This window comes from Spodoptera frugiperda, chromosome 23 (genome assembly GCF_023101765.2).
Source record: "Spodoptera frugiperda isolate SF20-4 chromosome 23, AGI-APGP_CSIRO_Sfru_2.0, whole genome shotgun sequence".
Lineage (NCBI taxonomy): Eukaryota > Metazoa > Arthropoda > Insecta > Lepidoptera > Noctuidae > Spodoptera > Spodoptera frugiperda.
Window position 1 is genome coordinate 11,508,288 of NC_064234.1, and position 11,348 is coordinate 11,519,635.

Genomic DNA, 11,348 nt, shown 5'->3' on the forward strand with positions numbered 1-11,348 from the left:
TGTAACGCCTCTGATGTTTCGGGTGTCTATGAGCGGCGACGATTGCTTGCCATCAGGTAATCCGTCTGCTCGTTTACCGGCTTATACAATAAAAAATCCTGTATAAAAGTAGGATCGCTTACCACCTAAACACTACCTAGGCTAGCTAGATACAATTTAATACATTAAAATCCAGAAGCTATGTAACTTGTATTCTACAGATTAGAGTCGTTAGCGCAATCAATATCTGATACCAATTATTTCAGCTTGTTGTGCGCAATGAAACTCGCTCCTCTGTTATTTATGTTAACAAAACCAAACGGACGGACGGACGGTGACAAATTACGTGGCGAGAGGTGATACGGACAACAGGGGAATGGAGTTGTTAAGATACTAAAGTAATTAAGAAGACAACAAACGATAAATCTGGACTGTTTAAGGGCTTTTTTTTTGAGTGTGGAAAATCATCCAATGACTTCTCCCGCCTTGGGCGAGGCGAGAGGGAGTGTCAGACTCTTACTGACTAAAAACCACCCCGTTCCTTCTCCTGCTTTTCGAGCCGGAGCCCCGGTAAACCCGCTATGTAGTTATAACTCCGGATCAGGCATCAGCCCTACTAGGCCCCATCTGTGGTGGTCTGATGGCTCTTTGAGGCGCGCGCGGAACGCGACGCGCCGCACGCACGGGTACTATTTAAGGGCTAAGATTTAAATTTATAAATAGTCTAGATCTACTGTGTCTAGTTATATTTGGTGACTGGTACCTTCTCGGCCTGGATGCATAGGTGAGAGTAAGAATTGCTGTGCGCAACCAGCTGCTGAATACGCGCAAAATATCAACAAAATTAATTTGCTCATGAAACATTCAAATTAACTTATTAAGGAACCATTTTAATTTAGGAATTCTTTTAATTTTCTAAAAGGCATTTTATTTTTTATTTTATTTATTAATTGTTTATTGTTTAGAAGAACAAACATAGGTACAACCTGTAACACTTTAATAAGACCTGGTAATCATTACGTTTTATTTTTATCCGAAATATACTGTAATCCGAATATGTTAATCAAATGTCAGTTAAAATAATTAAGAATGTACTTCGACTCTATAGCTTTTGTTAGTCGTTTCAGATTAGATACTACAATATTTTACTGTTAAAACAGTAAACTGTGAATTTGAGTTCTTACTTAACGATGTCTCTGTTAAATAAGATTAAAAATACTTAAAACTTTAACAGTGTAGTTAGATTATTCTTATCATCACTTTAACCATTTGTAATCCGTTAATAGCTTTAGAGATACATATTACGTAACTTATGAAGGCAACAAATATTGTTTATAGACTCTAATATAACAAATCTATAAAAACTTCCTCCCTTTGTATTCCATACTACTTCCACACTACACAAAACTCCAAAATTGCTGAACCGAATTTCATACCTACAGAAAAATCACTAGACAAATTAGATACACCAATTACAAAAAAAAATATTTTATGAACTAAAATTAGTTTCTTTTTTTATTTAAGTAATTTTTATGAATTGGTTTATATCACGAATGACACCAAAATATATTAAATACATAATAAATCGCATACTGTAGGGATAGCCTATATTTATTAACAAAAAAATATCACAAAAAAAATTCACTTCCCCAAACACAGTACAGTACCTACAAAACACGAATACCACCAGATGATCCAGTCGTAACCATAAACATAGAAACACTAGATGCGCAGACACACATGGCAGTCAGCAGGTTGGTGATTGAACTGACCTTACCCAAGTTCATTGCCAGAGTCGCGAGACGCGGCCATCCGGCCAGACGTACGTGTAAGGTTGAGGCCAAACTGCTCATAGTACAAGGCCAATCATGAGTGGACTTTCTAGGAAGTAAATGTTTGGGGATTTGGGATTTTGTAATGGGTTGTTTTTAGGGTTTGAGTGGTCAATTATTCTTTTTTACTCTATCTAACTAATCAATAATAATCTTTCTCTCGAAAACACGTCACGCCTTTAAATCCAGGAATCGGTTTAAAAGTTTCATTGAGACTTAGCTCTACTGACTGTTCTGCAAGATGGTATAGCAAATAACTGATGCTTTCTGTTGCGACAGTAAGTGGTCATACTTTTTGAGTATGTGGTACTTCGGAATCAAGGAATATAACAAACTACTTGTTTTACCTGGTGATGCCTGCAATGAGACCGACAACAGCAGATATTTATTAACTGTGTATGATACTTTCCACCTTTTCACAGATACTCATAGATTAGAACCACAGCCACAACCATATATCTAACTGACCAACAGATCTTGTTTCTATCTTCTCATCTACACATGTCGTAACCATTTCTCACATTTTGCTATCGCAAATGAACCGCGGTATAACTAAAAGGATTGTCCTCAAACCGTAACAGACGGAAGTTTAGACACTCGAAACGTCTTACGTAAGTCAACGCAACGGGATCCAATCATTGCCAGAGTTATTGTGGCATCAATCATTTCGCGAAATGGCCTTAAAACTATCATGTGCCGAATTCGGGCCTAATGGGAGCTGACCTCCGCGCCGGTGACAAATTATTTGTTAATGCAGCTCAATGTCGGGAACGGAACGCAGGGCTGTGATCTTGGGAGCAACATGATGGTTGAAGATTAAGGGGGATCCGGAATGTGAAAGGTGTTATGAGACACGACTAAGAGTAGGTTTTAAGAAAATGCATTATAGGTTGTAGACATAAATTATAAGAGTAGTCTTTCCAGTAGTGATTTTTTACTTTAGATCTTTAGAGATAGACTTACTGTACCAAAACAAAATATCTCAATTTGTACCTACTTATTCTAGGTGTATTTAACGTCATGACTTTTATTCCTCGAAGAGGTAGAAAGAGGCAAAAACTGTGATCAGTTAGATTATGAATAAAATATGTCGTAAAGGGACCACCGCCCTACAATCTTCACTAAACAAAATTTCACACTCCTTACTATTACTGAGAACACATCAGAACTTGTGCTTGCAATAGGTATAATTACGTATGGCCTTTACACATTCCGATGACTCATAAAAATATCATGCAGTAATTACATCACATTAAATTCTAGAACAACCAAACTTGCGCCCAAAATGGTGACGGCGACCAATCACGACCAATCAACAGCCTCGCCTTCGAATCATGAATAATCTCCAGACTATTCGAGTGTCGCGTTCCAGATGGGGCCCAGTAGGGCTGATGCCTGATCCGGAGCTGCGGACTACCTAGCGGGCTTACCGGGGCTCCGGCTCAACAAGCAGGAGTAGGAACGGGGTGGTTTTTAGTCAGTAAGAGTCTGACTCCCTCTCGCCTCGCCCTGGCGAGAGAAGTCATTGGATGATTTTCGCCCCTCAAAAAAAAGGCGAGTGTATTCGAGTGATAAAAGAAATTGGCAACCCTGTACAAGATGGAGGTCGGCCGATATTCGCGTAACATTGACTGAATGACTCATTTACACGTCAATCGACAGGCAGATTCAATATCAACAAGCTCTTGCGTCAATTCTGGGAACCACGTGTAGTCTAGGCCAGGGTGTATTGAATTCCCGTGGGTTTATTCTCAAGTGGATAGAGATTAGTTTGAGTGTTATGTTACAAGGCTCTCTGGTAGTGTGATTTTAGGTGGAATTGCATATGATTCACATCACATCACATCAAATGAGCCACTGCTGACTAAAGGCCTCTTTCCACACGGAGAAGATTTCAATGCAGGTTGGCAATTTCAAACTTATAATTGGAAATTATAAGCCCAAGTTTTATATTTTCGAATAGACGGGCCACCTGATGGTAAGCAGTCCATGCCGCCCATGGACACCCGCAACACCGGAGGAGTCACAGATGCGTTGCCGGTCTTTTAAAAAGGAATACGCTCTTTTCTTGAAGGTTTGAAGATCGTATCGGTTCGGAAATACCGCAGACGACAGACAGTTGAAAAATTCAACTATTTTAACAGATTCACGAATGGTACCCAAAACCTCAACACAGCAACACTCTACATGCAAGCGACAGCCGGTACTTCCAAACACAACTAGAAACGGTCCCGTGTCACGTTGATAACAGAACCTACCGTACTTTATGGCAATTATCACAACTCCTTACGGAAATGTCCCGTAACCTTCTATAGCAATTTGTACAAAGATTCCTGGTACCACTGCACGTGTACACATTCTACTATCCCGTGTATCGGGCATCAGGGATTAAAAGGTAAATGGTGCACATATACATTGTTTTTTTAAGGAGGAAAAATCATCCAATGACTTCTCCCGTCTTGGGCGAGACGAGAGGGAGTATCAGACTCTTACTAAGTAAAGACTACCTACCCCGTTCCTACTCTTGCCCTTCGAGCTGGAGCCCGGGTAACCTGCTAGGCTGAGACATTTTCGCGAGACCGAAACAACTCTTATAATTACTTTGCCCGACTCGGGAATCAAACCTGAAGCCCTATTTACTGGATGAACGAGCCAGTCGATATATTTATTATAATAATTAGGTACATCAATTCCTTGAAACACCCTTGAACTGCCGAGTTATCATCGCGTTCCAATTACTGAAGGATTATGTGCGGCAATGACAATACGCAGAAATATTATATTATTGTCAATACATTCTGCTATCGGGGCTCTATTACACGTAATACAATTAAAATTATTTCATAAACCAAGAATTGAATTTTCCTCTTATGTTGTACCTACATAAAATAGGTATATATTTTTCTTAACATGTTAGTAAATTTTAGTGAAGTGAATTGAATCTGTAAGTAGTTTCATCGGTTTATTTTTAATCGACTGTAGATAATAAAAAAACTGAAGGATATGAGGATTTGACTGGACGGTTGGTATGGTGGCTGGGCAACCGGCTGCTGTTCAACGTGTATTGGTCCAATTCCCACACGGTGCAACTTTTTGTTTGACCCATAAATTACTGTTCCGGGTCTGGGTGCCATGTGTATGTGAACTTGTATGTTTGTAAACGCACTCACGACACAAAAAACGATCCTAATGTGGAACAACAATTTTAAACAAAAAAAAATCGCGGAGTTTCTAGTTCTCCTCAATAGTAACAACATCCCTATAATTCATACTTTTTATCTGCGGCTTAAACCTTAGATAATACCTATACCTAATATTTACTAAATATCAAGTAAATCAGCTTATTTAGCTGATTTCTTTTACCTAAGTATCTATATTTTCATATGCGATATATAGGTATTGTGGGTAGGTAATTACCTAATCTAAAAGCTTAGCTAGCGAAAAGCAATCACGTCTTGAGAAACTCGAAAGCTTTGACGTTGCATTGCTTATAGACGCCGCGATGACCTATCACGATTAATTTTGCTTACGTACTGTCCACAGATTATATTAAGTTTAATTATTATTATTTAAGACAACAAAATGTTTGCATGTCACTTTATTAAGACAAGAGTGTTATGGATCTAGACTACTGCAAATAAAAAAAGTTTTGAATTTTGAATATTGGAATTATTCAATTCCGTAGTAGGTATAAAATATAGTACTAGTTAGCCAGGAAGCCAGGCGGTTCTTCATCAGGCAATTGAAAGCTGTATATGTGCTCAATGTGGAACCAATTGTTAACCATTGTACGAACCATACAGTCATAATGGTAAAAAACCATCTGTCAAAAGTATACAACACCTAGATAGATATCTATATACCTACATAAACACTAGACACCTAGTCATCTAGACATCACGTAGTACTACAGGTCGGTGTCCACGGCCACGCGACGGCCTTCCCGACACGTCACGCGAGCACAATCAATATTAATATGTTTTTGTTCACCCGTCGCATTCCCACCGCTAGGAAACAGGAATAGATTGTAACTGTTGGTCTGTTGTTCTGTAAGTGAGATAGAAACCCTGAAGACTCAATGCTAGGCTGGATAGTTAAGCAGGGTCAGATTTTGTGAATAATGCCAAGAAATTTTTGTACCCGAAGCGGTAAGCAGAGGTGCACGTTACGGCACGTAATGCCGCTATATAATGTACACCCGCTTTTAACCATTTGTGTTATAAATCCCATGTAATAGGAAATTGTTGCCACTTATGGGGATTCAGTTAACGATTTGATGAAGACGTTGTGTGATACATTCATAAGGACATTAGGAGGAAAGCAGCTGTTCTTTACTGCACGATTGGGATACTGGCTAGGCGACCAGCTTCTGCGCAACATGCCGCGACTTCGATCCCGCACGCAACAAATTCTTTCTTTCCATTTCCTCAAAAATGAGTTAGTAGCGACATCTATCGCAGTACTGCGTGTGTAACTGTACAAAAAGTGACATCTTGCGAGTGTTCCACGTACCCAATAGATGGCGCTAGTAGTAGTATTTTTGACAAACGATTTATTTAAGAAATAAATAATAGACAACATTGATCACATTCAGAGTAATTTTATTATATATTACTTACAATTCATTAACATAATCCATTATAAATATCGTCCTATACATAAAATGATTATGGTCATTCATAATTAGAATCTTTTCTGTACAATGTACAGGCAAACGGCTAAAAAGAATAGGAATGCGAAGAACATGATAACTTTGTCGGTGAACTCACGTCGTCCATATTTCTTTAAGAGTTTACTAGATTCTGAAATAGTGCTAGCTGTGTTCTGTAGCTCTGATTGAGTGCCCTGGAAAAGAAAAAAGAAAGTATGAAACAAACACAATTCTTAATTACTTAACGTGACGTACGCAGATCCACACGCAACACAATGTATTTCTTATTTTCTATTGTTGTCTTATATACCGGCTATGAAAGGTACAATATAAAGTACATTGACAGATAAGAGAAGGTCGATGTACTCTATCTGTACTATGTTATACAAAGGTAGAAAATAGCATGTAAACGAAAACAAAAAACATAATTCAATTTCAGTTTCCTAACATTGTATTTCACAATTATCAAAAAGGTTAATATACAGTGTACTTAACGAAATATAATACTAAATGTATTTCCTACTTATGTCTCTTTTTACAATAACTTACATGCACAGTAGAACTGGAAGAGACCAGGCTGTCCAGTGTGTCCTGGCTCCTCTGAGCCGTGTCCGCTAGTTGCCGGCTGATGGATAGCAGTTGTTCAGTTACTCCTACAAAAATACAGTAAAATTGTAAACTTTTAAGAGATCTCACTTTCAAATTTAAAAATTTCTCAGTAGTAGCATGGAGTCTGGAATTGTGTCTGATTTATAATAGGCTCACCCTTATTACATGGGACTTATGACACAAATGGTGAAAAGTGGGTATACATTGTACAGAGGCATTACATGCCGTAATGTGCAGATGCACCTCTGCCTACTCATTCAGGGATAAAGGGCGTGACGTATTTTTTTTATCTCAATTTCAAATGAAATCGCAACTATACATCAGTACATAAATATTAAATTACTTATTAAATACTGCCCCAAATTATAAATTCATCTGATCTTGAGTTGGCATTCATTCATTTTCAACTATTTCTGAATATAAACTTATATGTGTTTTAATAATAATGATTTGCATACAACATCCAATTAATTGATGATAAAAGATAATCATATCTGCTAATACCCGTCCTGATTAATTGTTTAATATAATATCTCTATTTATTCCAACCCAGTTGTTTCATCTTTGTTCCATTTACCTATGGCAGCCTGCCAGTACACATGCTACTTATTTAAAGATACTCATCTACTGCTAATAGTCGCACAATAGTCTTTGTAATATAACATATTAAAAAACAACATTATAATAATTATATGCTATAGTCACTAACTCTTGATATACTATAGTATAGTGTAGTATGTATAGTGTATTAAGACTTTGTTTTACATTATAATATTTATTTTTGCATATTTTCTACTTAACCCCTAAGGTCAACTGGTAGAGAATGCCATATTTCATTAAGTTCGCCTTCAGATCACATCACATCATCAGCCTATAAGTGACCAATGCTGACCAAAGGCCTCTTCTCACACAGAGAAGGTTTGAGCATTAATCACCACTTCCTCAATACAGGTTAGCTTTGTACCACTAGTGGTATAATAGTAAATAGTGGTAGACAAATTCGCCTTATGTCGAATTGTGTACATTAAAGTCTAAATCAATAAATAAATAACAATAGGAATAAATAAATTCTGTCTGCTCATACATGTATAAATGTAGAAAAAGCATAATGTCATTGAAATGTCTGAGTCATTATTTAAAAATGTTACTAGGTCAATGTTTATAAATATTTACACACAAGAAATGCATTGTTGTTGGTCGTTGACAGATAAATGAGTTTAAAACACTCAAACTAGACTAGTGAGAGTAATAAATCTCTTGTACTCTTTATTTTGTTTTCACAATAAAACTTGTGTATTAGACAAGTAGCGAATTAGTAAAAGAACCATTTTTTTAAAGTCGGTTATTAAAGATTTCTCTGCATTTTCAACAGATTCAAATGTTTTATTATAAACAGAAACTTAACTTCAAGAACTCATCCATCACAATAACAGAATAGCTAGAATCAATTTAACAATTTAGGTTTGAAAGCATAAACAAATTACCTCCATTAATCATGTATTTTTACTGTGTCTAAATACTAGTATAATACTAGTAGTTAAAATAAGTTATTCAAAATGCTACCTGAAGACATCTTAAGCAGTCCATCTTTCTCCACCTTGGTCTTCCTGTTTCTGATTCCAGAATCATCTCTTTCACCTGCTTTTAATAATTCATCTCTTTCGGCTTTCTCTATGGCAAACATACTCATTATGTTGGCCTCTTTGAATTCCTTTAGCAGGCTGGAAATAAATAAGAAATAGAGTTTACAATCCAGCCAGTTCTAAAAATCTTTTAACCATATACAACTGCCTAGTGTTAAAAATCAGCACCTAGACTCAAGCCATTGCACTCGGGCTACAGAATTTTAGCTGAGCACTGCCATTTGTTTACTTTTGAATTATTACCTTTTTTAATTATAATTGTTTTTCATGCATAATTATTGTGGCAGTGCAAATAAACTGCTTTTTTTCTTTCATTTGGTGCATGTTGTAGGACTGATTACAGCACTAATGATTTACATTACAAATTTTATTTATGGAAGGTGTTTTAATAGTTCCGTCAAATAGGTAGAAATAAAGAATATTCAGACACTTAAGTTGTTATCAACAGATAGCCTAAGATTCACAATTTCATCAGCAGACTTATGTAACTACCGTGGCTGCACTGACAGACAGACTGACAGACTTACTATTTATTTCTTTCTTTGTTATGGATGAACTTACCAAGCCAGTTGATGCCTTTGTGACTCCACTTCAGTTGCATACTTCATGTCTCCGATATCCTTGCCGTAAATTTCAAAATTCTCTAGTTCATCCCTCAGCAGAGATATAGCTGCCCTGCCCTTTTCGTTGAGCTTGTTTAAGCTTTCCATTGAGTCTCGACATGCTAAGATTTCCTGTAAATGGTGACAGACAGTTGTAAAACAATGAGATGGGGATAATGAACTCTTTATGCCACGTTTACTTAAGGAAAGTAGGCACGCACTTTATATTACGCACTTTATTAGCTTAAAAATACGTGAAGCAAACTATATTTACACCAACATGAACACTTTTTTATAAAAATAGTTTTTAATTACAAAATAAGGTTAGAGAAGAATAGATTTTGAATATTTACGATTTTTCATGCCAGTTCCACGTCTCATACGTACAAGATAATAAATATGATACTGTAGATTACAAATAAGTATATCACACTGTTATTATCATTCATAATTACCTGAATTATATTTTTTACTGTGAAATAGTGCTTCGAAAGTACTTTCAGATAATTCTGGTATGCCGTGTCTGTGGGGTCTAATTTTTGAAATAGCTTGCTGTACGCGCTGCTGCCTATTTCTCTTTCTGCTCTCAAATTCATGTTGTTAATTAGAATATCGTAATATTTTATTTATGCTAGACTATTTTTTTATTTTGAAAACTTTTGTCGGAGTGTCATCAAATCAGTCGAGGTGACGTTAAAATGTCACTGTCAATGACGTTCAATTTACTGAACTGACGTTTCTATTTATTAAAAAATATAACTCCTTTACACGAATAGCAATGTAACATCAAGCTTAACATGTGGTGTACGCGCTGGAACGCGGATTCAAGTGAGAGTCCGGATTTTCTATTAGTCTGGTGCTTAATTAAACTTAAGATGTTAATAGTATTTCGTTTTCCTTATTTAAGCAGTCACCCATCGGCTATAATTAACCCAATCCTAAGATTTGATCTGCTTACAATTTGGAGTTACCTTTGAGTACTTTAGAATTTGTTACGTACTTGAATCTGACTTCTCCAATAACTAATATACACATTTTTTAATTCGAAACATCTAATGGATCCTCTACATCTGCCTATGTACTCCAGAAGTCCAGAATACAAACTTTATCCTGACAAAAATTCCTACATTTGGGTAAAAAAATATTAGTTATACCTTTACTATCTTGTTAAGTGATTCGATATTACATTACACAAAGAACCTTTAAAATAATGGTTTATTTACTAAAAAAAAATCCGCAGAAGCATTCATTGTTAAATACAAAAACAAAACATTATACAAAAATATGATCAGTCCTAAAATGAGTCACGAAATAATTTAGGTACTTCCTCAACGCTACTCCAATTTAAATGATTGCACTGGTACTATTTGGTGATAGTGATATCGTCCACAAACTCGTCATAGACATTGTCGTCTAGGTACAAAGTATGATATCCCTGATAACCAGTCAACTTTCTCCGACATGTGGGACATACGGGCTTCAGTATCAGCGCCTTTTGCAGACAATTTCGGCAGAACACGTGCCCGCACTTGGTTGAAACCACAGAATCTTTGCCAAGATTGTTGAAGCAAATAGGACAACGAATCCTCAGAAGCGATTTACGTTTCGATTTTGCCTGTAAAAAATGTTAAGTCGAGAATAATTTTTCCTTATAATGATGTTGCTGGCAAAAGTAATAATAAATCTCCCGATCTATTTCGATCACGGTGGCCAGTCTGTCTAACTAAACTAGCCCACTACGCAGGAGATATTATAGTGCTCAAGTGTTTGCGCAAACACAAGTGCATTCTCTATTCCCTCACTCTCTGTCCCCGATGGGATGACGGACTGACTCGACCAGAGAGAGATGAGACGCAGGATCAACGGCTTTTAAATGCTTTCTGAGGCACGGGGATCGAATTTTCTGACTCCGGGCTAATAATGGTAATTTTACTCAAGTACTGTACATACAGCGGTAGCCCCTGTTCTTTGAGGGTTAGTATAGGAGTATAACTGAGAGATGTAATATTTAGGTAATTTCACCACTACATTT

General features: G+C 36.6%; 1 protein-coding gene across 1 annotated transcript; it reads right to left on the reverse strand.

Annotated features, from left to right (window-relative positions):
• Window positions 1–6,391: 6,391 nt before the first annotated feature.
• LOC118266917 (vesicle transport protein SEC20) lies at window positions 6,392–10,026 on the reverse strand. The gene is made up of 5 exons (XM_035580563.2): window positions 9,772–10,026; window positions 9,276–9,448; window positions 8,635–8,792; window positions 7,012–7,115; window positions 6,392–6,656 (listed from the first exon to the last, which is right to left on the reverse strand). The coding sequence occupies exons 1-5, from the start codon at window positions 9,910–9,912 to the stop codon at window positions 6,495–6,497; spliced, it is 738 nt and encodes a 245-aa protein (XP_035436456.1). The 5' UTR covers window positions 9,913–10,026; the 3' UTR covers window positions 6,392–6,494.
• Between the last annotated feature and the right edge of the window lie 1,322 nt (window positions 10,027–11,348).

What these genes read in the sequence shown, in the direction of transcription:
- LOC118266917 (XM_035580563.2), bottom strand. Translation starts at nt 9,912, where the DNA reads ATGAATTTGAGAGCAGAAAGAGAAATAGGCAGCAGCGCGTACAGCAAG. An exon ending in CAAAGGCATCAACTGGCTTG is followed by an intron (nt 8,793 to 9,275) that starts GTAAGTTCATCC and finishes ATTTATTTCCAG; the next exon opens with CCTGCTAAAGGAATTCAAAG. An exon ending in CTTCCAGTTCTACTGTGCAT is followed by an intron (nt 6,657 to 7,011) that starts GTAAGTTATTGT and finishes TTTCTTTTCCAG; the next exon opens with GGCACTCAATCAGAGCTACA.